This window comes from Lampetra fluviatilis, chromosome 15, assembly GCF_964198595.1.
Source record: "Lampetra fluviatilis chromosome 15, kcLamFluv1.1, whole genome shotgun sequence".
In the NCBI taxonomy this organism is placed as follows: Eukaryota; Metazoa; Chordata; class Hyperoartia; order Petromyzontiformes; family Petromyzontidae; genus Lampetra; species Lampetra fluviatilis.
In genome coordinates, this window is record NC_136289.1 from 8,510,120 (window position 1) to 8,537,776 (window position 27,657).

At 49.9% G+C, this 27,657-nt stretch overlaps 1 protein-coding gene across 1 annotated transcript in view; it reads right to left on the reverse strand.

Annotated features, from left to right (window-relative positions):
* LOC144936179 (lipopolysaccharide-responsive and beige-like anchor protein) overlaps positions 1-27,657 on the reverse strand; it is a 287,536-nt gene that overhangs the window by 120,983 nt on the left and 138,896 nt on the right. The window contains exons 37-39 of the mRNA XM_078863117.1: positions 18,622-18,746; positions 12,258-12,455; positions 2,442-2,578 (exon numbers count right to left, since the gene is read on the reverse strand). Of these exons, the coding sequence (XP_078719243.1) occupies positions 2,442-2,578; positions 12,258-12,455; positions 18,622-18,746 (460 nt within the window). The remainder of the gene's footprint in view (positions 1-2,441; positions 2,579-12,257; positions 12,456-18,621; positions 18,747-27,657) is intronic.

The following is a 27,657-nucleotide window of genomic DNA, read 5'->3' on the forward strand; positions in this document are numbered from 1 at the left end:
TGCAGGAGGAAGTAGGTTTGATCCTGCCCCTTATTTCTGTATGTTTGGAGTTTGCATTTTCTCCCCATGGTCGCGAGGATTTTTCTCCGGGTCCTCCAGTTTTTCCCTCCACATTTGGAATCAACATGCGTTTCAGTTATTAAGCTGCTATAAATTTCATTGAGCTATCATTTGCGGGCTTTACCTCGTAAATCAAGTTTTACGCATATATTTTTTACGTGGAATGCAGTTACGTCACATCACTTGCGTTCACCGCAATTACTCACGATATTTGATATGCACTTGATGTGCATTCTGAGACGATGTGTGCCAACGGTGATTACGATCACGACGGCGACGTTGACGAAGACGGTGAATGGGCAATACAGGACCACAGCGCAGTTCATGTACTTACGCCGAAACACATTTTTTTAAGTGCACTGTACATTGTTGGGCCCGGCACTATTTTTAAACTTGAAGTGAAAACACAAAGAAAAGCGCTTGCGCTGTTCATTGTCTACGCACACACGGCATGCCTGGGGGACATCCCTCAGCGCAGCGCCATGAATTACCGATTGCGGCGTTTCTGCTGAGAACACTGCTGCATGCGTGTGCGTGCGCATGCGTGCGCGTGTACACGCCTCTGTGGAGGAGGCTAGTGAAGGACGTGACAGGGCAGTTGGGAGGCTGTCGCTCTCTCCGACAACAACGTAGGGCAGAGGAGCGGCGCTCATAACGACGAGCGGAGCACTGGGCGGCTTAAATGCGGCAAGTTGGCACAGTAGCAAGCACAGGCAGCGCATCTGCCAGTCAACCCATGGCACCTGGGTCTGTCCCGAGACTTGTCAGCGAGCCTTCGGCACTTCACGTGACCTCAAAGTGCAAATAGCCTGGCACAAGCGCTGTGGTGATGTCACCGCCACTTTGGCAATGGCGCCCGTTGTTGTGTGCGTGCGTGTGTTTTTTTATTATTTCTAAACGGATGCAATCAAAGCAAAAACAGATCTTCAAGAAGTGCATCAACAAAAAAACAACCATTTATTTTTAAAAAATGCACCCGGAAAAGTTTCCTCGTGCCGTGCGCCGCACACCCACCTGCCCGCGCGGTACCTTCCGGAGCCTCCGCGCACAGCCTCATCGGCGATGATAAATAATGCAATGCTGGTCTGAGTGGAGGCTGCTCGTCAGCCTTGGGCCCATCAACGAGGAACTTGTCTAATGAAGCGCAACGCTGATGCGCGTCAATTACAAACCAGCAGCAACAGCAGCTTTACTGAGTCAGTGCCCAACCACTTCCTGTTTGTGTTGTTGAAAGGAAAAAAGTAAATAGCGCTGTGAATGACATGGAGAACGTTCGGTGTTTGGCCAAAATAGACTGAAGCCAGCATAGAGAATCAGAATTGGAATATTTCCATAATACAGGTTTCTTTTTCGGGTTAGATCGCGTGGATGTAAAATTGTCCCGAAAGCCGATGTGGTGTTACACTCAGAATATTTATTTGCGCTGGAGGAACCCGATGAGCTATAAAGTTATTTTTCACAGTTGCTCTGCTGTCCAGTACATCGATAACCGTATGGAATAAATGTTCCTGAATATCATTCTCTATGAAACAACATGTAATAAAAGGTTCGTTTGAAATGGAACATGTGACGTTCTTTAGTGATTTTTTACGCTACATATGTTTGTTAATTATTTATCCTGATATATATGCGCACAGAGACACAATGTATGGTGTCATCAGGAGACAAAAGGTGCACGTGCTACACAGCACAAATAATTTATGGCTCAAAGAATATGCCAGACCGGTGTGTTGAGCATGATGCCATTGACGATGACAGATGTCTGACCACCGGCATTGGTCCCTTGATCGTTTTATAAAAAAACGCTGCAATGTGGTTTCACACGGCGCCCAAGTGCAAGGGGCATCTGTGGGCGAGGGGCACCACAACTCCCGACATCGAGAACCCTCGCGCCAATCCACCGTGCCTGAGTGAGTAGCCCGCCCTTCGAACCGACTCGCATCCACTTTCTTTTGCGGGAACATTCACCTCCTAGTCTTTTTTACGAAGATAGTTCAACTTGAAATGACTGTTGTTTCACCGTTGATGTATTGGCATTGACAAAAAAATTGTTGTTTAATGTGCATCGCTTCACGTTCACATTGACGTGAGACTTATGATGTTCGATGGTTTGACAGTTTGTTTTCATGCGAACTGCGTTGCTTTGTGAGCCAGGTCTCCCCCCCCCCCCCCCCCCCCCTTTAAAAACAGAACTTTGATCTCGACTGGCTCTCACCTGGTTTAAATAAACGATACATACATACACACGTACGTTTGTTAACATGCGCTAACTCCTCCTCCGCCTCCCTCGCGGGACCCCGCGGTGGCGTTTAACGGACACGCAAGTTTTGATTCGCAGGTAAAAAACGATCACATCGATGCAGAAATAGGAAAATAAATACCTTGGGGTCAACGGCCTTAAACCCGGGGTCATCCTCGTCCACCTCGAAGCACAGCTCGTTGGCGGTGATGGACAGCGTGCCGCGGAAGGCGACCGTCGGCGTGATCAGCTGCGCCGAGGTGCTCAGGGCGACGGGGCCTGCGGAACACCAACGGGACAGAGCGGCACGTCAGCCTGTGCGTTCATCACCGCCATCCTCATCGCCGTCCTCGGCCGTGGACGAATCCACTGCTGGATGAAGGCCTTCCCAAGCCGCCGCTGCCGCCCGCCTCTAACGATCTTGCAATGTAACACGGCCTGTGCGATGATATCCCAGAAAGCATGGGCGAGTTTCAAGACGAATTTTCGGGAGGGTCTTGCGTTGGGATGTTTGGCAAATTTCATGTTAAGGAGCATTTAAAAAAAAATTGAAACGGTGCGATAAACAAAGAGTAGAGATATGACATCACTTCCACAGGTCTTCATTGGGTCAACCAATTAAATGTATTCATTAAAACCAAACCAAGGAGAAATGGCTGGAGTAAGGATTGGGGAAGGGGCTAAATCAGTGTACAGTCCTGATCGAGGCAAAAGGGAGAGTGCACAGGGTGAGGAGGAGATAATCAAACAAGGGGGACCCAGTCTGGGTGCGAACCCAGGCGGATAAAAGGTTGCATCCTATCAAGCAGCATTTTTACATGGGAGGAAACTGGAATACCTGCAGAAAACGCATACGCATTGTGGGATAACACATTAAGCTATGTTTGAGGCAAAACCACACTCGCACGCAAAAAAGACAGATCCCCAGTAGAGCCGCACAGATTGTTATAGCAAGGGCTTCATATTATTGGTTCTTTCGGTAAAGTCACGTAGAAGGGAAATAATAAAATAATATAAATATAATAGAAATATATATAAATATTATTTTATTATTTCCCTACTACGTGACTTTACCGAAAGAACCAATAACATGAATCCCTGCAGTAACGAAAGCTTTAAATCAAAATAGCAAGGGCTGTTAGCGAGCGCATATTTCGCATGGCACGGCATACGAGGGCGTGGTGTGGCCCGAACCACATCCTGTCGCTCTCGGTTCCCCATCACTGATGTTTGCACACCGCACTATGTGCATATTTTAGAGCTGAGTTGACCTCAGGTAGGCTCAGGGCAGGGTCATATATCACCTGCCACTGATCATATTCACGGCTGGGAATTGAACCCAGCTTGCTGGGATCGTACAACTGTGCATGAATCACTGCACCACCGTTCCCCACACACGCGCGCGCGCACACACACGCATTCATAAGCACTCGCGCACGCACACTCATTATTTATTCATTTCATTGTTTCAATGCAATCATTCAGTGACTGCTCCCTTGATCTACAAACACGCGCGAGCTGCATCCACGCGACACGGATTTAACCGTAATAAACTGTGGTAATGCCGCATCAGCAAGGTTTATAAATAAAACACGTGAACTAACAAACACAATTAAAGTTTGCCTCGCCGACAAATGCCGTGATGTTCCCCAGCCAACCATTGGCCTTCCAGCAATGCGTTGGGGGCGTCGTGCGATGTGGAAGCAACGGAACGCGTCGTCGCGCTCAAAAGTGCTCGTCGCGGTTACAGACTCTGCCAGGTAGAGCGTGCATGGGCAAGATGATCACGGATACATTATGGGGCTCCTAAGACGGCTGGGTGGCAGAGTGCTGCGTTGGTACCACTCTGAAATCATGGGTCTAAATCGGGGATTTAACCACCCGCGACGCAAGCAGGCTTCTCAAGTTCAGCGAGATGATGGTTTCAGCTCTGCTTGTTACCAATGACTGCACAAAAATGCGTATGGTCCTTACCACACGGAAGGAGTGATGTGAACTCGAACATGGGCCATTTGATGACTATTACTATGAAGACACGGCATTAAAAATAACTTAATTATTATCAAAAATGGGGCGATGCACTGGTCTGTGAGTTCTGAGCGGATAAAATATAGCCCAATTAAAATAAAATTGTGATAAAGAAGAGACGAAAAACTTGCACGACGCCATTATTGGCTCGCTCTCGTTCACGGGTGCGTTTTCACATCGGGGTACAAACAGCGGGGAAAGGCGCGATTAGGCAAAGGCGAGCAGCAGTCTGACGAGTCAAAGCCAACGATATGAGATGCGAGCACCGATGTGGGGGGGGGGGGGGTTGTAGGGGGGGGGGGGGCACAGCAGCGATGGGGGTGGATGGGGCACGGTGGCCTGGAAGCGAGGTTATAGCGGCCAGGAGACAGGGCTCCTCCTGTGGGTCATGTGAAGCGGGGAGGGTGGCGGTGGCAGGCGGAGGAGGAGAAGAAGGGGAGGGGCGGAGCAACGGAGCAAAGACAATCAGACAGGCGCGAGGACCCCGGTCGTCACACGCTCCGGGCAAACTGACAAGAGAGGTCACCCCCTCGTTACAGTCATTTTACACGGCCACTCCTACGCCGCTGGCCGGGCCGTCACAGCACAAAGCGCGGCAAGCGGCAGTCGCGCATATTAACGGGGAAACGGCACCCGCGCCTGTGTACGCGCGCGTGCACCCGCGCCTGTGTACGCGCGCGTGCACCCGCGCCTGTGTACGCGCGCGTGCACCCGCGCCTGTGTACGCGCGCGTGCACCCGCGCCTCTGCACCGATGCATCACCACCTCCTCCTCCTCCCTCTAACGGTCGGCACAAACCCCATGGCATCATCCTCTCCCATTACCCGCGCCCCTTCATCCCAACACCGATACCGCTGCAGCCACCCTCTCTCTCCACCCACACCCCTAACCCAACTCCCAACCCTCCCCTTGCCTCATCCTTCCCAGCTTTCCGGCTCGGGTTAATTAAAAAATCTTTAATTGCCGCTCACATCGATTGGTCTGACCTTAATATCTCATCAATCTTAATCCCCATTGCTCGAACAATGGCGGCTGGTATTTCGGCAAGATTACGAGCCGCATCTCCGCGCCCTGCAATTCCCAGGGGACATTCCCCGCGCCTCCAGAGAAATACTTTTTTTTTCTGCGTGTGTAAAATATACACGCGCACACACATATATACACACATTTTAAACAGATACAACACGGCCGCTGATTTCCCTAAGCTCTGCCCTGCATTTAAAGCAGCCGGCACGTGGCACGGCCGCACCGAACCACCGGCCCCATCCCCCCCTGCACCGCCCGGTACCCCCCCCCCCCCCCAGCCGCCCACTCCCTTACGCGACGCGGTAATATTTTTCCAATTACTGGCAGATATTCAATTACCGAAAGGGCTTCTCCTCGGAGCTGAGGCATGGGCGTAGAAGGGTATAAATAATAAGAGTGCGAGGGGCCCGTGGGGGAAGCGAGGAGCACTTACAACAATATGGAGCTAATCCCTTCGCAGACGGGCGCGGGGATTACACGCGGACGCCCCGGTGGGGATCGGCGGGTGTAATTAAGAGCTCCGCGTAGTAAAATAAAATATATATATTGGCGCGAGCGGCGATCGCGGTCGAGCTGCGTGTCCCCTTCTCCGTCCAGATGGGCGCACGCGCCGGGGCTGGCGACCGGCGACGCGACGCGGGCGCCGCCGCCACTTGCGCCGCACCCCCCCTCCACAACCATCCCCGCTCCCGGCATCCCGTCGTGATTGTCCGAGGATGTCGGGCACCGCCGCCGGTGCGCCGAATGCGGCTCGTGGCGAGCGTGGGGCTCGTGCGGACCTCTGCCCTTAGGTGGAGTGGTGGCGTGGCGGTTGGCGCAATCGCGCTACGAACGCGGCGACCCGAGTTCGATTTCCCGCTCGCGACCAACAGCAGCAGTGCCAGGGAATATTTCAACCTGTCCTGGGCCTCGCCCATCCCCCCTCCACCCCGAGGTCGACTCGGCCTTAAATGTGTATCTGGTACGGTGTGTAAATAACGCAACTCGGGAGACAAAAGGCGTCCGGGCGTGGTGTTGATCACCCGCCCTGTCGTGTGCCGTGGCGGCCTTCATAGGTGCTCGCTAACAGCACTTGCCCCAACAGTCTGGAAAAGGCTACACGGGGGATCTTTGTCCCGCGTCTGCCGCCGGTGTCCGGGTCGTCCGCGTTCTCTATCGTGATCCTTGTCTCAAGGTTCATGTGCTGGCGCTTGGGTAGGAGACGTCATTGGCGGAGATGATTGGCCGATGGAATGTGTTCGAGAGGCTTTCGACCAAGGAGATGGAGCGATGAAATCAGTTCACGTGTGCATGTGGCTCTGTGGATGATTACATAGCTGGATCATGAGAGGTGGCGATTGCTTCGGGAAACCTTCATCCAGCAGTGGATTGATCATGGCTGATGATGAATTATTGTATTGGCACTATCATATGAAATCAATATTTTGCAGGTCATCTGTTTTGTTCGATTAAAAGAGCATTGCCACTGTAGCATAGCATGGCATTGCTGGTAAATGAATTGTTAAGAGCAGTGTGGCATGTTGGTGCGTATGTGTCCGAGTATTACACATGCACTGTGTGTGCGTGTGTGCACAGTGTATACACAATGCATAAGCTCTGATAAATAACTATTGCCAAGAGAGAAAGCAGAAGCGACAGTGATCGTTATACTGTCGTGGGTACGCGTTGGAGGGTGAGCATCAACACGATGGGAAACAAAGGTGGCCACCACTGATCCTGAACATGCCACCCCCCCCTTGCGTGCCGTGCTGGCCTAAATAGGTGCTAGTGAATAGCACTCTTACACCGACAGTCTATAACAATACATGGGGGAGAAATAGACTCTTTGTATGTTGTCTATGCATCTATAAGTTTAAACATTGGATCGTTATCTCGACCATTATAATAAGATGTATATGTACGCATTGCATATGAGAGAACGCATTAGTTGCGCAATTATTTTCTTGTAATTCAAATATTTCACCTGGATAATCGCCTGAGAACAAACACCTCGTTTGCACGGGTGTCCAAGTAAGATATGCGGTTGCAGTGCTGTTGTTTGCATACGTGTAAAACATGAACGCAAAATCGATTACTTCCGTCCGGGCGGCCGAGCGTTTGCGTCTTGGCTCGCAGCGTCTGCGAGGGGAGTGCGAGCGAGTCTGCTGTGGAGGCCGGCAGCCACACCACACAGAGGAGCCCACACCACACAGAGGAGCCCACACCACCACCACAACAACGCCGCCCATGCCAACCTCCCACCACACCGCACACCACCTCCCGACCTTCCCCTAACGCACAAACCCCAGCCTCATCCGAGCCACAGCGCGCAGGGAAGGCCGCTTCGACAGACCCGCACACCGCACTCAACACCGACCGCGCACCAAAGACAAAGATCCCCCACCCCCCGTACAGCCTTAACAGACTGTGGGGGCAAGTGCTGCTAGCGAGTGGCACCTATGAAGGCCAGCGTGGAATATGACAGGGTGGGCGACCATGACCACGCCCGACCACCTTTGTCTCCACAGTCGCGACATTTACACACCGCACCAGGTACTCAGTTGAGGCCGAGTGGACCTAGGGAAGGCTCAGGACCGGTTCAAATAATTGTCACGGGTGTTGAACTTGGGTCGCCGGGTTTGTAACGCAGCGTGCGAACCGCTACGCTACCGCTCCCCACAATGCACTCAACACCGACCGCACCTCCCCCCACCACCACCAATACCCCCAGACTGTCTCCTGCTACAATGCACAGGGAACCTGACACAACCGTGGCCCACACACACCCAACCAACACCACGACACGCAACCCCCCAGCCTCCGACTGCACACGCACACCACCACCACCACCCACTCTGCCATGCACCCGCCCCAGCCACCACCCCCTTCCTCCCCCTGGAGTATCCTTCAAAGCCACCCCGACCCCACCCTCATCCATTGCGACGTCCAGTACAAGACATTTGTCTTTAGATGGATAGATTTCATTTGGAGTGGTGGTGGCGCAGTGGTTAATTCGCGAGGAAACAGGCAGCCCGAGTTCGATTCCTGGCCATGACACATGGGAGTGAGAAGTGATATCTAAGCAGTGGATTGACAATGGGTTGTAATAAAACATATTCTGTTGTAATAAAACATGGTTATGCTGCATATCTCTCTGGTTGTGTATTCGGGTTGCACTCGATGTTGCTCGGCATGGTTTCTGATGCTGGCAGGTTCTTCAGGAACCCGTTTCATGAACAGAAATTAATTAATTACTAATCAAGTGAGAGCCAAGTGAAAGTCTCCTCAAACCACTCACCCCCTCCTGACAGACGAATGCCCTTTTGTGTCACGTCGTGCTCACATCACAGGGACAGCTGCCACCATGGGGGGGTCCTCTTGCAACCGCGTTGCGATGAGATGCAAAGTACTCAGAGACACCCCAGCGTATGTTGTGCGCCACATCAACAACAAAAAATCATCATCATCATCATCACCCTCGCAACGGAGAATCTGCGGTAAAATCTAGCGGCAGCGGCGGTTTGGGCCCAGGTCTAAATTTTTGTCCGAAACCCGCTCGGCACGGAGGGGGTGGGGGGGGATCTCACCCACCAACAATCCCGGTCGTGAGAGACGGGGAGTGGCGGTGAGGATCGTTGCCGCCGCCGCCGCCGAGCGCAGACAGCGACAGGCAGAGTTTACTCAAGGAGTCCTCTATTGTGACAACAAGCGTGGGGGAGCTGTAAACAAGGCTGATATTGAGCAGGTTACACCGAGCTCACCGCTGCCCGCACATGTTTTTGCTCACTTTTGTTTACGTCGCGAAACGCCCCGGGGGCGATGGAATTTTATGGGCGCTTATTGACGTAGGATTAGCTCGGAAAATTCACCGTCATCATCATCACCACTATAATCACCGCAATTCTTCTCATTCAATGTTGGTCAAGGTTGAATTTCGCCCGGAAAAATATTTTCGCACGGCTGCGGCTGCGGGTCACGTGCCACCTCCTGCAGTCTACCAGCGACCCAGGAAATATTGAGTGACAAACGTAGCCTTGATTCTATTCCCCCAGTAACATTGAAGCTTCCCTACTACTACTACTACGGATAGCAACAGACTGCTTCTGTGAAAGGCTTTGTTTTGCTTAGAAAACTGTGGCTATTTCAATTTGGTTACATTATAAGGGTTGGGGAGTTTGTGGGTCTGGCATGTGAGCCATGCACCTGCCCGGCACCGCACTCGGACTTCTTTCGTGAAATGTCACGATTTACAGTCTCTGTTCAAAATTCAAGAATACGTGAAACGGTGTGCTTCAAAAAATGTTAACACTTATATGGGACTATCGTTTTTAATGGAAAAAGAACGGATAATGCACTGTAACATGATAACAAATGTATGTTAATAGTCTCCACTTGTTCGCCATCGTTGTCAACGCATGCCTGGAATCTTCTCCAGGTGGTCTCCAGAGCCCGGAGCCACATTTCTTGTGGTGTTGTTGCAAATTTTCGGAAGTAATAACATGTTTTTGAAGCACCCATTATTCACATCTCGTTTTTATACTATCTCGTTTGCATTGTTACTAATTTGTTCCGTCTCATTTGTACACTATCGTTCACTCTGTTAACGTGAATGCAACATCATCATCATGTAAACTGCACAAATGATAAGTAACTGATTCTTATGCGCACGATTTAATGCGTGTATCGCCGGCGTAAGTGTTGATCTTAAACAATTGCATCGATGCATCGTTACAGGCCGACTGGTTGTGTGGGGGACCGGTGGCTTTGGGAAGCGGGCTGCATTGGGTGCAAACGCAGCCCCATGGCCACACTAAGCAGCAGTGGGCCCAGTTACAAGCAGCAGCAGCTCCGGAGGCTTCTTCCCTACCTGCAGCAGTGATGTCGACACGAAATTGCATGGCTTGCACTTTTACCTATTTATTTATCAAATAGAGCTACTGAATATGCAATGATGCAAGCCGTATCGGGGCGTGGTGGGTGGGAGACTTGGCATTTGGTGGGGGGGAGAGTGGACCGTGTGGGTGGAAGGGTTCGTAAAAAGTAATCAATTTTCAATTTTCGAGCGTGCTTTTTTTCCGGCGGGGGCGGCAGTGGCGGGTAAGGGGGCGGCAGTTTGAGCACAAAAAGCCGCGAGCGGTGGCGACGGGGGCAGAAGGACCCGGGCGCTACCCCTCGAGCGAGCGAGCGATCCGAGTCGTCTCCACGCCGACCTCATCCATCACTGCCACGGCGTCTGTATCGCCCACTAAGCAGCGTGAAACGACGGGCGAGTTGGATCACTGGCTGATGCGACGGCACCGCTGGGAGGGGGCGGGCAGGGGGGGGATAATGCCGGCCACAGATGGTGATGGGATTGTGTGGGGTTTTTTTACGGTGGGGGATGGTGGGGGGTGGGACAAACATTATCAGGTGACCTGAACACGTATACCACGTATACCCGGCGTTTGTATGCGTATCCCTGTGTTTTTAGATATGAACACGCATTGTACGGTTGCCTACGTAGGGTTCCAAAGAAGTTCAACATACGTGACGAGTTCGGGCGTATCTGTCGCGGATTATAGAACGTACAAAAGTGTTAAGAAAATGAAACGGCCTCGGGCAAAATTTATGAGCGTAAAGGAAGATGGCCGGTGGTCAAGCATGACGACAAAGTGGAAGCCGGAGGAGGGAATATACCAAGAGCGTGTTCAACGCGGAGATGGAGCGATGAAATCAGTTCGTCTTGTAAGGCGATATATGGATTAATACATCACAGGAATGAGAGAGATGGCAAAAGCTTGGGGAGACATTCATCCAGCAACGGATTGACAGAGGGCTGCAGGTGCACGTGAAGCTCAGCTGCTTGCTCTACGACAAAGGCGGCGCGCGCGCACTACGACACGAACGAACCAAAAATAACAAAACGACAATTAAACGAGCAATAATGGTGACGAATCGCAAACGAATCTGCGAGGGAGCCAGTGAACGTACGACCAAAAAACAGGATTAGATAAATGCGCGGATGGGTCAATGAATCAATCAATTATGCCCTCGGCTTAATCAATCAGAGCTCTCCCTTTTCCCCCACTCGTTCGTTCATCCATACGTTCGTTCATTCATTAACGCGGCCACCGCCAGCACGAAAGAGGAGCGTCAAGAGTGAGTGGCGCTAGGTAAGGCCACCTGATTTTTGGGAAGCTCAACCACGACACGTTTCAAGACGGCAGCCCCTCCATTCAGCAGCCCCACCCACTTTTAAATAGCCACGCCAAATCAGTCGCGAGCCTTGCCCACACACTGAGCGGCCTTGCACTTTCTGACATTGGCCTCGCCTCCTCCTCTGCCAACCCAGGCCCACTACTCAGGTAACTCCGCCCTTTACCTGAATCGTGAGTCGATCACGTGGCCAGAACATTTTTGAACCAGGATAAAAACCCAATTTTCACAAACGCTTCGGAACTAATTTTGCCACCTGCCCAGGTTTTCCCAGGATCAGCCTCTCTTTGAGAGATCTGTTCTTATAAATCTACGTCTTCCCGGGGCATTACATTTCACAATTTTTTGCCTGTTGCGTAATAATAATGCACCTCTCGTGGCGGTGAATTTACACGCGGTTCTCTCCTTCCCTAGTATTGTGAGATACTCTTCTTCCCACGGTACATCGCGATTCTTCTGTACGGCAGAGGAAGCAACACTACCTGGGACATCGGCAGAACCGTTGGACTGTCCCGGCCAAATCGGGACGTTTGGCAGCTTTAGTACGGGTGGGGGGGTCGGGGGGGAATAGTGCAACGGGTGGGGGGGGGGGGTGTAGCTGGAGGGTGTAGCAGGAGAGGGTAGAACGAGGTGTGTACTACATAGAGAGTCGAGCGAAGAGGAGACAACACGGCGGAGGCGGCGTGAGCGAGGGAGGGGTGGACGTCCGCGGCCATGCGCGTGGTGTTACCGGTGAGAGTGTCCAGGTCCCAGTCTCCGCGCTCGGGGGAGCTCCGTCCCGAGGCCTCGTCCTCGACGTCGACGCTCAGATCGACGCTCAGATCGACGGCGTCGCCCTCGCTGGGGGTCTCGGGCGAGCGCAGCTCCTCGTCCGTCATGCGCTCCCGCAGGGCCCGGCTTGCGCGCCGAGCCACCTCCTCGTCCGACACTGCGACGACAACGAGAATAACGACGACGACGATGACAAACACGTCAGGAGAAAGCATGCGTACGCACGGACCGCCCAAAGTGCTTCGGTTTATGCGTCATTCCTACGACTCTACTTGAGGCTTCACTCGAATGGGGACAATCGAGATGTGAGCAGATTGTACGAGTGAACAGGCAGAGGCCGTTAACCTCATTATTTTATAATTTATCATTTTTTTTATATTTTTTTAGGTTTCGTTAATTGTACTGCTTTTGCTGAAGCATCATCAATCTGATTCATGTTTAAGAAGTCAGGAAAAATAATGCACACACGTGGATTGTGTAATCCTTTCCAACATGCATTCGCCCTCGGAATACATTATTTTATCGGTAGGGAATTGGTTTTTATTCGTGCAACTATTAAAAGCTGACGCGTAGCTTTTAGGGCAACCCTCTGACCGTTTCGCACCGCACCACACTGACCGAGAGCGCTGCCTTAAGGTGCACTGCTGGGATAGGTAAATGATGTCAGCCGCGGCTCGACGAGGGGATGACGAGGGGATTCCGCGGGTTAACGTGCGGCTTAGCGTCTCAGCGAGACGCCCTGGCGCTCAATACGGAGACGAGAAATTACCCCTTCAAGGTTACCCAGCTTAATCTGTGTACACGTGACACTCAGCGGCGGTATGGATATTTTACACATTTTGGTGTCATTTATAATAATAATTGGGCGGAGTGGTGGGCACAATGGTTAGCGCACCGAGCTATGAAACCGCCGACGGGTGATACCAGAACTGACCGTGTCCCCACTTCACAAACCTACACTGACCAGCGTGGTGAAGAATGGTAAAACAACTCCCATGACCGACATGACAGGGTGGTGGGGGTGCTTAAACCAATAACGGATTAACAAAGGTCGGTGTTTCTATTAATTTTTTATACTACAGTCGTTGTGAACAACTTGAATTAATTGCAGTACAGATATATTCAATGGTTGGGTGTTGAAAATGTGGGTTTACCGATGGGGTTTATGCCCAACAAATGAAACACAAGTGATCGATAACCCTGGACACACAAAGGATCTGAGGGCAGTTCGATATGGGTGAACTCTACAATGTCAAAGAAGAATGTTTTAATATCGGTTGGAAGTTGAGTTATATTTCTACTTCACGAAATACTGTTACCAACACCAAATAATACTACAGCAGCAAAAAAAATTCCCCTTTGGAGTCACACCAGGGAAGATAAAATGGAAACATTGCTCCACAATTCGCTACGAACATGGGAAGTACGGATAGCTTTTGTGTGCAAGGTGTAACGTAAGGCGATGGTGCCAATGCTGAACCTCATTCTGTGAGGGGACTGAGACCGTCAGCAAAGTATGTCTGTGTAGGTCAGGGCTTCATTCAGTCGGATTTGTCCAGGTCCAGATATAGATATCTGCACCCGGCACACCACATCCAGTATACCACTCGCCATTGGCTGCAGACACTTATCATGTCCCTACGCTAGTCTGCAAGCGACCCAGTATATATTTCGTGTCAACCGAAGCTCCAGTGTAGATGCAGCGCCCGCCCCAATCCTCACACGATCCAACAACCCCTGCCCTAGGGAAGGCGGATTTACAGGCCGAGGCCGCACCACCTGCCTTGCTGTGCAACTAATCCCGACGACAAAACCGCCACGCGTTCCAAACACAAAACACAGCCTCGCACGCGCACACACACACTCACACATGCGCACACCCAGGCACGCACAGCCTCGCACGCGCACACACACACATGCGCACACCCAGGCACGCACAGCCTCGCACGCGCACACACACACATGCACACACCCAGGCACGCACAGCCTCGCACGCGCACACACATGTGCACACCCAGGCACGCACAGCCTCGCACGTGCACACACACACGCACACACCCAGGCACGTACAGCCTCGCACGCGCACACACACACATGCACACACCCAGGCACGCACAGCCTCGCACGCGCACACATACACACACATGTGCACACCCAGGCACGCACAGCCTCGCACGCGCACACACACACACACACATGCGCACACCCAGGCACGCACAGCCTCGCACGCGCACACACACACACACACATGTGCACACCCAGGCACGCACAGCCTCGCTCCCACCCAAGCAGCTCTCGTTCGTCATTAATGAGCGCGGCTCGCCGACATTGCATGTCGCGACATCACATCCCGCGGCCGTCCGTAAACGCATCCTCTGTTATTGACACGCCGTCGGATTCCCCCGGTTCCCTTCGCTCCTCTCTCCTTCCCTCGCCACGTTTTTTTTTTTCCTGAAGGACAAAGTGTTGTTACGGCGAGAGCGCGATGATCAATGGAAGCGAGGCTTTAATTTCATGCCTGGCGAGTCTCAATGGGCAGGTCGCGCTCGTGGCTGATGAAGTGAAGTGTCTCGGGACTGGTGGGGCGGGGAGTTGGGTGGTGGGGGGGGGGTGAGTTTAGTGTGGGGGGGCGGGGGGAAGCAGTGGCAGGGGAGGCTGGTGGGTTGGCGAGAAGAGGATTGTCTTTGAGCGCGAGGCGGGGGGAGGAGGTGGGAAGTAAGCGAGGAAGAAGAGGGGTCGGAGCGGTGGAAAGGCTCCGGCGAGGGAGAGGTCGCGAGCGGGAGCAGTGGACCACGGCAGAAAGTGACGGTGCCGGCGCAAGACAGCTGAGGTCACGGCGAGAAACTGTGGATAGCGAACCCGACGGGAAGGGCCAATCGAATGCCTGAATCTGTAAACTGTTTGTTTATTTTCCCTGCAATCGTTTTCTCATTTGTGAACTGGGGGGGGGGGTGGGGGGGAGTGCAAAGGACTGCGAGCTGCACGCAAATTGGATTCCGTCTGCCCCCCTCTGTTGTTTTTTTTGCGCTCGCTCATTGCCGCGATATTAATTAACGCGAAGCGCAAGTAACGACCTCTTCATTGGCAACACTTTATCTTGACCTCTGTTCGTTCAAACCCAGGATAATTGGGCGCGCGGGAGCGCACAGAGCTTGTGTTATTTGGCCTGTCGGAAAGAAATGTGAAATACCAAGATTTATAAGGGCTGTTTTGGGCAAACAAATTTTACCTCCATTGTTGCTGCTGTTTAGTCAAAGGTTAGTGACCTTTATTTGACAGAATGGCCTGAGGGAGCCCTTTAATGAATGAACTGCGTTCATGTCCGAAACGGTTAAAGCAGGCGAATCTGAAGAATGCCAGTTTCGTAAACTTTACATTTCAAACAAACAATGCATTACGGGAGCCAGCGTGATATTTAACACATTTAACGTGTTTTGAAAGTGCATTACGGAGCAATCGCAGGTAGGCAAGGCGCTGAATGTTATTTCACCGACTGGCAGAGAACATCCTTCACTTTAATGAAAAGCAAAGTGAAGGATGGGAGGTCTTGGGCCCTACGGCACAGTCCCGGGTGCTTGGCTTTGGGCCCTCTGGCATTTTGACGCTGAAATGACATTAACCAAAATAAGGGCCGGGGACATTTTAAACATCGTTTCGTATTTGTGTTGTTTTTACGTCCCAAAGACGGAGATGAACGGGTAATCATGTCGTCAATTAGTAACCCAAAGCAACGAAATCCCACCTTGGCTGTCAGGTTCCTTTGGCACCGATCGAACCCCAGGGGTCCTTGAGCTCCCATCCTTTGGCGAGCTCCCTTTGTAAACGTAGCAATTGATGAATTTGACATTATTTTTTAAAGGCAATGGAATGAAAACCTTTGCGCTCGCAGTCGTCCTGCTGTGAATTCCCTTGGAGCAATACGTTTCGGCTTCACATAACAATCTTCTTGCTTATACAGTCTCTCAGTTGTGTTTGAACAGTTTTTTTTTTAACCGAGAGTCACCGCATAATTTAAAATAGATTTATTTAATTTCACAAATGTGTCGTAAAAGCAAAAAAAACGTTTGCACAGCCTGAGGTCTGAGGAGGTTAAATCAACTGTTAACGTAATAGAGATCGCTTGTTACGCTTCAAAATATTGTGTGTATAAAGGAGACCCCGCCATAAAAATCCGCACACATTTTTGGGATTATGTGAGCGCTGCCGTGATGAGTGGGATGAGTGGTGGGCATGCCTCGAACGCCCCCCCCCCTCCACACGCCCCCCCCTACATGCCCCCCCCACCCCCCCACACACAACACCACCACGACGACAACTTGCTTTTCTCACTCTGCTTGCGCCGTTGACTCACGGGTATAGATGTATGCATGTTCAACTTCTTTCGCACCGTACGTAGCTAACCGTACTAATCGAAGGTGCGGGGGAAAAAACAACAAACTAAACACTGAGAGCAGTTCTAAAGAAATACATTTTTTTCAATCTATATTTAAAAGTGCATAGCTCCAGTGTCTTCCCAATATCGGAAGGCCGCTATACATTTCCACGTGATGATAAGCCATTTCATTGAGCTTTTATTTGTGGCCAGGTCGCTTCTGGAAAATATTTACATAGCTCAGTGGGCCTTACCTAGTAAAATAAAATAGTTTAGTTTACAGTTTAGTTTTAAATAACATCAGAAGGAAGAGTGTTCCAGACGGCTGCGAAAATCGCATCGCCGGTAAGAAGGCACCAAATAAACGACGCTCGCACAAATGCACGCAGCCCTGGAGTGAGCCGAGCTCGCAAAACCCAGGGAGAGGCGGTGGTGGACGCCAAGTGGCGTCTGGACTTTTTAATGGAGGGGGGTGGGGGGGGGGAGATCGAGAGCCATCCTGCTGCGTCTGGCAATACCGCGGTGAGCTCGGTGAACTCGGCGGGGCATCCTTACTCCGGCACTGCCGTGAAATCTATCCTAGCGGAGCGGGGCGGGGCCCGTTGCTGCCGCCCCGTTCGGCACGTGAACGGCGACTCGGGTTTTCTACTCCCTGCAGAGCAAAGTGAACGAGCGAGGGAGAGAGCAGACGAGCGGGCGGATGAGCCAACGAGGTACCTCCCCGTGCGTGCGTGCGTGCGCAGAAGGAACAGGATGGATGGACGTGGTGAGGCTGGGCTGAAGGTGGTCGGGGGGAGGGGTGGGGGGGAGTGGGTAGGGGGGTGGGGGCAGCTGCCCGGCCAGCCAGCTGGTTTCGTATTGATCAGTGCGGGCCTCGGGATATTCGTCTTTCCCCAATTACCCTGCCACCTCATCTAACCTGCCTACTTTTGGCTCTGCGATCGATTTCTGCGGCAGAGAGGCTGGGCAATGAGGGGTGGGAGAGAGCGAGCTCGGCCCTATTCCGCTATAAATCTGGTTTCTCCGGACAGGTGATTGTGCTGTATATTGGATATTATTCTCGTAAATCACAAGAGCTGGTTAGATCCTTGTGCTAAGCAGCTGCTTTAAATTTGTTTTAAATATCCTTCTGGGAATACCACACTTACAGCGTGAAACTCCCCCGCATTTGAGACGTGAAATCGCAGCACCTTAATTTGCGGAAAGAATGGAAATAAAAGACGAGAAAGGAATTAGATGTGAAAAACAGGTTTTTTTTTTGTATGGAGTGATGCCTTATAATTTAGGAGTTAAAGTGAATGCTAAGTAAGTAGCCAGACAACATGTCGGAATGAAAGTGTCAATCTTACAAAAAAACTAAACAATTTATATGAATATTTCAACAAAACAATGAATACCAGCATTGTTTGGCGAATTAATAGATGCAACAGATATCACTGTGCATTAAAAAAAAACACCCGATGTAGGCCTGAAGAAAGGACGGACGTGAACTCGGACCAAACCTCTCACGACCCACCCTGCTTATTGGCCAATAGCATCAGATGTGCGGGTGGAGCCAGCAAGGCTAACCACACAATACTGGACGAGCCATTGCTTGCAGTGGTGCAGTGCTCACGGCACGGTGTGGAGTCAGGGGGTGTCCACGGAGCGGCATGTGTGGTGCAGCATGGCACAGGGTGGACATGGCACAGCCTAGAGCGGGTTCCGTATTATTGCTGTGGCGTGGGGTGGTGTGTGAACTGGACGCGTGTGGCATTAGATGGTGTGTGGCATAAGGTGATGTGTGGCGTGGGTTGGCGCGTGCCAGTACAATATTCATACTGCAGTGTGCTCGGGGGTGTGGTGCCGTGGTGCTATAATCGTACGTTCGGGGGGGGGTGCTGTGCGTGCGTGAGGATTGGGCACTGGGAAGGGCCCAGGTGGTGGCGGCGGCGGCAAGAGGAGGCCTCACCGGTCTCGAGGGCCGGCCGCAGCGTGGCCTCGGCGTGCGTGGACCCCTGCCGATTGGGCACGAGTCGGCGCCGTCGCCGCTGGTCGTCCTCCCAGCTGTCCAGGCGCCAGAACTCGCGCGCTCGGCTGCGGGCCCAGACGAGAGACGGAGAGAGGAGGGAAGTGGGAGGGGTAGGGGAGGAAGCAAGGGGGAGGTGGGGGGGGGGCAACATCGGGCATGGAGCAAAGAGTGGAATGAAGGAGACGTGGGGTGAGCGGAAGGGACAGAGCGGAGAGGGGGAAAATGATGGGGAAAGATTCCGAAGGGGTGAGAGCAAGCAGAGCGACGCAGGGAAGGATCCGGGAAAAATTCGTGAAGAGATGGTTCATGGGAGAATGGAGAGAAAATGTAGGGGAAAAGAACAAGGGCGGAGAGAGGGGGAAGGAGAGTTGAGGGGGTGGAAGAGAGAGGAGAGAGCGACATGTGGTCAGCATTAGTGGCACAGCGGGCTCATAATTATGGCCAAGGCTCCACTGCCTTGATGCAGAACAGAGGGTTAAGTTGTACCACAAATGAACTTCTGCGTAAAAAATAAAAACTAAAAAAAAAATCACCTATTTCGCGAATGGCTTAAGCCTACATAGAGTTCCCTGCACAGCGGGCATTACAAACACAAGTTTATAAAATGATCAATTAAAATACTGATTGGATTTTGGTGAAGCCATACGGAGGTTTTAAGCACCAGCAGAGTGCACATCTTGGTTGCAGTTCTGTTTCAAATATCTTAAATTGCACCATAAAACGTTCCAATAACAACACCGGTGCCAACATCTTTATCGGACCGTAAACACCACTCCCCAAGCTAACTGAATTTTAAACAGAGCAGGCCAACATTACTGATAAGGGGTCTTCACAAACAGCTGAAACGCTAAAGAAAAATTTAACAACATTCGGCTCGGGATTCATAAATTATGCATGACCACCTTTGCATGGTTTTGCATCACAAATCATACTTTTGATCTCTTTCAAGAGTTCACCATGACACAAGCCGAAATTTCCATTTGGGGGTCATGTAAAAATATGCACCGTTCAGGATAATGTCTGGCACCGTCTGACGAACAGCGGTGCTCGTCGCTGGCACTGGCACGGGGCACGAGAAAGCCGCGCTTTTAATGCTCGCTTGCGCATTAAATAAGCCATCTCAGCGACGGCGCATCGACGAAACCTCGGAATCTTTTTCTTTTCTTTCACACGCGCAAAATTTTACTTCCAAAAAAACCCACAAAAGAGACAACGGAAACGCTGCTCTGGGGCTGTGGCGGACACAGGACCGTGGCAGTAATGGTTACAAATCGGCTCCGTTTTTATGACGGGACTCCGTTACTTTGGAAGAGCATGTGTCGCCCTTGAGCCGGGCGGCTTGCTTGTAAATAATACGCAGCCTCCCCACCCCTTCTTAAGCTCGGCTCGCGAATACATCATCCCTTGCAGGTGTGCTGGCATGGCCCCGCTCCCTCCGCTGCCGATACAGTGCGCGCCGCACATCTCAGCGTGGCGCTGCTCGCCGCCTACTTTATTATAAATCGCTGGAGTAAGGAGGCCATTAGAAATATGGTCTCATATTACACTTATTCATCAAAGTCCGCGCCCCTCGCTGTGATTTCACCCAATTTGGGTCCTCGCCTGCCGCTACCCCATCCCCCCGCCCCCCTTCCCTGCCGCACACCGCCCCCCACCACCAACAACATCACATGCAAGCACGGAACCCTACCCCCCCCAACACCACAACACAAGAACGCGTGCGCACAACGTCGCTGCCCCCCCGCCGCCCGCGCCCCGCCCCCACCTGTCCCAGCTCCCCAGCATGCAAGGTCGTTTTGCTGCAATGTCAGAGTAGCCAAGCAGACGTGTGAAAAATGATTGAATTTCCAAGCGTTCCGGATAAAATACGACGGAGCTCAAGAACTGAGGAAACGTAATTAAAGCCCGTCTCGTCAAATATTCATAAAGCCGCCAGTCGCCGCACGCGCTCCCACAAAAAAAAAACACAACTTTCTATTCATTATTGATCACACTAAAAAAATCTTCAAGGAATTGCAATTTTTATCTTCCTTTTCCTTCCGTATAAAAAAAAATCTGTTTGACTGACGTCCTTTGCATTATTCATCAAAGGATTTTTTTTTTAGTTTTCTTCTATTTTCTTAATGTCGTTTGTAAATTAGTCCCTCCACAAATGGATTGCGCTCGCATCATTTCCTGTAGGACACGAAGAAATTGCGACGAGATTAAGCTGCAAAAAAAAACAATTAATGACCAATTGCCTGACAAGGCTGCAACCACAAATTACCATTACAAACCCAAGCAATTCCATTGCCGAGTTTACATTTCCAGATAATAAAAAATCTCTGATTTATTTAGCTTTTGCGCCACATTATTTTGATTTATCTCATTACACTCAACTGCTCTTTAAGCATCGTAAATTATTCTTTTGCGCACATTCGGCATTGCGTCGTTCTGCATCGTTGATTTATTCCAATTTATCTTTTATTTGCACGGCAAACGAAATTACAATTGCTTCTCCAAACCACACCCTGAATGACAACAGAGGCCTATTCTGGTAGTGGTGCTATAAATCTAATGATTAAAATTGTCCCAAGTGGCATCCCTTACCGTTGCCAATCTATAAACATCTGCATTACGCTGCCACGAAGCCCACATCTTACTATGTAGTTTGGTAATTCAGTCTAAAAATCAATACGGCTTGCCGATAGTGTACAAGCTAACAATGTGGTAACAATACCACACTTTAAACTGAAAATGACAAGAAACCCATACTCTGAAGATTTACCATAAAAAAACAAGTTGTAATATTGACTACAGCTTAAACACAAATGCAGTCCGTTTTGACATATCAGCTGCGGGAGTGGCTGTAATCATAATAATAGTACACAATAGGGCCACCGGACGTTCAGAGGGCTGCTGAGTGCATCAAGTACGCAGGCGAAAACATAATAAACAGACAAGCCCCCCCCCTGCTCCTCCTCGATCCCCCCCATGCTACGAACCGCATGCCTCGTAGCCACGCTTACACAGCTACGCGCACAACACACCCCGGGTCATCTAGCTATCATGTAAAAGTGGATTCGCAATGTGGCTACTTTTCCAGCGTTGCGAGAGGGGCGGCAGCCAAGGTGTTGGCGCTGTTGGGATTTGCTTATTTTTAAACGAGGATATTTTTCCCAATAGTTGGTCTTTTCATCTGCGCACGGTGATACCGTGGGGAAAGTAATGTAAGAGCAAAAGAGCATTGTGGCATTAATTATGTAAAAAAATTAAATATTTATTTATTTAGCGACTTGCTTACCTTTTTCTCTATTTTGCACTCCGATAGGGTTTTTGTATTGTTTTCCGTTGTAACCTGCTGACCCGTCCCTACCTGTGTAAAAAGAGCTTCATAGCTCATCGGATTCCTCCTGCAGTCTAAATAAAGACTCTGATTCTGAAGTCTCGACACGATCATTCACTCCGTTTCTCTGGCCTCACTATCTTTCTGCTATGAAGAAGAACCATTGCCCAAAACGTCAACTATTATATATTTGTTCTCTCTCTCTATGGGAGTGTGATTGATGAACGCACACAGTTATTACTTGAGAATGAAGCGATGTTCATAATAGACACTAGGTATGTACAAAGTCACCCTGCCTCCCTCCTCAAGGATTTAATGCATTATCACGATTCAGGATTGCAATTAGATTCAATAATCTATTCTCTTAGTCTTCGTTTTAATGCGTTTTTTCTACCCCATTCGCATACTATAACATTAGTATACAATTCACATGTACTTTTCATACATTGCAAAGGAAACATGTGAAACTCTAGGATTTTACACGTCTAACACAAGTGCAAGAATCGGTTTTCATAAATCAATCGATGGATCGTTGCACACCTATGAACACTGCACTATGAATCCACCAAACTGAGTTCGATTCCAACGAGGGCCAACATCAATGGGAAATCAAATATCCAAACCGATCCTGGGTCACCCTCCTTCACCAACCTGTACTGACCAGCATGGTGAAGTATAGTTAAACAAATCCCATAATTAGCACGGCATAGAGATGCCTTCATCCAGCTATTGATTACTATTACAATGTGATTTAAACAAACTTTTATTTAATCTGGGGCTTTGCTTACCCGAGTTTAACTCGACTACGTAATCCATAAGAATCAGTCTGAAGACAACAGTGTGTAAGAGGTGCATAGTGGGCAGGTGGGCAGGACAGAAAAATATATGTGATGCAGGAATAGAAGGCGTGGGTTCGTGTGTTCACCACTCTGTTGCAAGATAACATGCACGCACTTGAAGTCTGGCCTGTCTGTAAGCCCCGCCAGAGCCTTTCGTGAGACAATGGGGGTTGGCTTGGACCAACACTTGAACTGCTCACTGGAGCAGTGGAAGCGTTTGGCCGGTGCTAGCATGTAATGATTGTCAATCACGCATACTAGCCACCCAGGGAATTTTATCAGCTGTTATTGTTTGCTGTTGCTGCATGTGACCTCAAACATCTGCTCAAAAGGGAATAAGTGCCGCCAGAAAACTGCATGCAGCAGTAATGGATGGATGAATTAAGCTTTCGAACTGCATACAAGGGATAATGATTCAACTCTGACCATGAGGTCAAAGCTTGCGGGCGAACACTTATGATCTCCCAAAAATTTTAAACGATTAAATGTTGAGGTTCACTTATTTCCAGCTTTACTGAGTTTGCGTCAAGTTATTTTCCAACGTTTATGAGAAAAACAAGCCGATGTGAAATAATTTAGTGGGGTGAATGCACATTCGAGCCAAAATATTCTCAGCCTGGATAATAAAGGCCAGCTGAAGGGGTCAATAGTTTTATTCTCTTTTTTCTTTTTATACAAGCACCAACTCAAATGTAACTCATATATTACTTTCAAATCATCCTGCTATTAAATCACTATTTATGGTATTTGTTGTTTTTATATTTCGGTGAATCCAAACCCCGCGCTGTGCCTGTGAGGGGGTGTGAGCCATATGGTGTTACTGAACGAGCGGATATCATTGGTAAAAATGCTTCTTGTTGCCGTGTCACGTGAACAATTTGGACCCATAGCGCACCTTGCAGATTGAGCTCTTAAAATTTCAACTTTTCAGCCACAGTTAATATCGGAGCAGCTTGAAACAGGCTGCAACTGGACAGGCCCAGTGACTATTCCTGAGCATGTATTACAATGACACTGGCAGAAAACACTGCTAAATCTTAACACTTCTCGCGAGAGTTACATTTACGATCATTAAATGCAAGGGGGAATGACATCGCCTTGCTTAGCGCACTGTGCTGCCGAACTCAGAAAGCCAAGTTCGATTCCCAACCATAAACGGTTCAGGTTGTGAACTTCCTTTCGTCACCTCACCAAACCCGCACTGACCAGCGTGGCAAAGTATGATCAAACAACGCCCTTAAATAACCATGTAGCCCTTCATCCAGCAGTGGATTAACCAACAGTTGTGCATTATTATTAATAATAAAAAAAGAAGACTGTTCAAATACTTTGTATCAAAAAAGAGAAAATGATGCATTTCCCACTTGCATCTGTCAAATACAATAAAGTAAAAAAAAATTATACCAATTTCTTTAAGATCCTGAGCACATCCGAATGGAAAAAAAAAATTAAAATTTACAACGAAACATGTGTTACCATGCCGGCGATGGGGAAAACAACACACTTGTCCCGCTAAACGTGTCTCTGGCTCTGCCAGTGACCCAATTGGATCTCGGTGCAACAATAGCGAAAGCACAAAAAAAACCGAGCGAAACTCTTGGCAATTAATAACAAATTAGAGCGCCGCGAATGCACGTTGCGGCTCCCTTCGTATGGCGCGGTTTCATTTTTCATGCGGAACGCAGAGACGGAGGCTGCGATGCATCCTTAATGGGAAAAGGGAACGCGCGGAGAGCGGAGATGGGGCGGCTCGCCCTCTTAATTGCGCGCGCGTGCACATTGCAGCACGTCGCCCGGCAAGACGCATGGCCCCAGATGGGAAAGATCATAATGGCATTCCTAATAATCAAAATTAACATGCAGTTCCCACTGTGAGTTAATTGAACCTGATTAACTTGATTGCTTGTTTTTAAACTACTTATTTAACATTGGCACTTACCTACAATGAGCTTTCTCCCTCTCTCTCTCAATTTCATTTCACGTTTTAGTTTTTTTACGATCATGATTATTATTGCCGTTCATATTTAATGCCCCCTCCCCCCACAGCTCTTTTTAATTGCTTGGCGAAAAGCGTATGGTTCTCAGGCACCGAGTTTTTAAATTTCTTAACACCGAGTTTGACAATGCAGGAGAGGGGGGGCCCAAGTGTAAAGGGACGGTGGTATGACGTGACCTCGCGTTGGAAGGTCGCTCTCACACACACACGAAGAAAGGGGGGGGCTTGTATTTGATTTGTAAAACTGAGCAAACAACCGCCACTCGGATGACACCGATCAGAGCAAAGAGGTCAGTGTGGTTTCGTTAAACAGTGAGCGGGCGATAAAACCGGGACCGTAATTACCAAACCGTCAGAGGATTATTCATTGCTCAACAAACACTGATGAGCAATGGCCATTTGAAGTGTGATGTTGTAAGTACAACCCAATCACTTGAGTAAATTGAGGATTTTATCCCTCTTTTAAGGCCTACATTACATTTGAATAAGTCAATAGCAGCACAATTGTGTAAGTCACGGCAGCATCAGACACAAAAAAAACTGCTTTCAAACTTTTCAGATAAACGGATAAAAAAAAAGGTAAATTTAAATAAGACCGATGAAATGTTACGATTGCATTTTTTCATTAAGATTCCTCTACGAGAATGGAATATATATAAAATCATTATCTTTTTCTTGGGTTTCGTCAATTTGCTCATTTCCATTTAAGAGCCTCAATGAGACCTCGCGGTAAGTTCACGGCACTCGCCCTGCTCGGCCATGATAGCGGCGCGAAGGAAAGCGGCAGTTAATCATCCCGCTTTTATCAGCCGTCGCCGCTAAAAATTATTCTTTAATATCGGCGCGGATCCGAGCGGCGGGATCGCGCGGGGCCATAAATCTTCAGCGGGGGAAAGCGCGCCGCCACAATGCGGACCTATTTATCAGCCTGGCAGGCCGGAGCAATCTGCGGAAATAATTAGCTCCCTCGACTAACGGGGGCCCCCTCGTTTTTTGAAAATCACAAAAAAAAGGCCCCAGAGCGGCACGGAGCGGCGGGCGCGATGCGTCTCGCCGTGCCCTGGAACGGCGGCATCCCCGCTGGCTCGCGGCGAGGGCCCGAGGCCATGCGGGGGGGGGGGCGGGGAGGTGGGGGTGGATGCGCCCATTGTTAGGGGGATGTAAACTCCATCCGTGTGATAGCGGACGCAAGATGCTCGCCGTTGCGGCAGCGTTTTTGTTTTTACATTCAGCTGCAGTGCAATTAATAGTAAATTATGAATAAACGTACGAGATGTTTGTACACTCGTTAATTGTATAACGGTGTCAACGCAAGGTTTTTCGCATGCTTGCTTGCAGTCGCATAGGCTCGGGTTTTTTTTCCACGATGTTCTTGTCTGTTACTTAATCGGTCGTCGATGTGGTGGGCACTACCCTGATCTACACATTACAAGGGCACTATGAACAACGCATTGTAATATAACTGCTAAACTATGAACATATGGTGTTATCCTATATGTGCACCAGCTACAGTTTTTTTGACAATGAAAAATAATTAAACCGTAGACCAATTACTGGTGATACGAATTCCGGGCCAAGATAAAACAATCGCCGAGTGAGAGCCAAGTGTGGTCGGTCAGTGAGAGCTGTACCCTTGACTTCACCAAATGGCATCGTCCTCAGGAACGCTTTAATTAGGACAGCTGGCGTAATTGGGTTATGGGTGCAGCCTCCGATGCCACACCATTGCGCACAAGTCGAAACGCGCCGGGCCATTCATCTCTCTAAGGTTTCGCCGCGCGAAAAACCGTCTGGCCGAGATTAATTATTCATTTCCAATTCCAGCAAAACATAATTTGCGATTGGGCGATACCGTATATTTGTCTTTATACATAAACATGAATTTCAGGGGATATCAATTTTCCCCTGAAGGAGAGACGGAGGGAGAAAAATCAGAGGCCATCAATTTTCCGGGGAGGGGGGGGGGACATCTATCAGTGTGACACCACAAAACTTTATTTAAATAACCCCCTGCTCTCATCAGCAAAATTGTGATCCGAGGGAATTTGATTACAGCAGCTGAAGAAGAAGAAGCAGAAAATTAAAAAAAACGGGGAGATGTTTTTAAACGGTCGCAAGGGCTCGACTGTTGTGCAGGAGATGCCTCACAGCACCACCACAGTCACCCACGGCGGTCGCTCTTCAGCTGCCCTCATTATCCACAAAGACAAACATCCTCTGTATCGCCTGAACAGACTGTTGGGGCAAGTGTGTGTTCGCGAGCACCTATGAAGCCCGGCACAGCACACGAGGGGTTGGGTGGCCAGCACCACGCCCTCGTGTGCTGTCTTTGTCTCCCTCGTGGCCATGTTTACACATTCCACCAGGTACTAATTTGAGGTTGAGTCAACCTAGGAGAGGCCCAGGACCGGTTCAGATAATCGTCACTAGTGTTGGCCGTGAGCGGGAATCGAACTCGGGCTGCCGAGTTCACAGTGCAGCGCGCTAACCGCTACACTACCGCTCACACACACACACAGGGGGATACTGGCAGTCAGCACGGTGGACTTGCAATGGAGCTCGTTGGTTCGATTCCACCTCCCGACAGAGCAGTTAAAACAATGGGAATATTTCTTAAATACCCCCCCCCCCCCCCACCAGCGGTATAAATTGGTACACCGCAGCGAGTCGACCGGCAGGTTGTCGACTGTGGAGTAAAGTGTGGGATTATAGTCCCACATCTTCCAAGACATCTGGCCGGCGTGGGGGAGTGTCGGCCAAAATAACAAAATAGCCACGAGAAGAGGACGACTCCTGAGAGCTTCACCTCGTGGAGG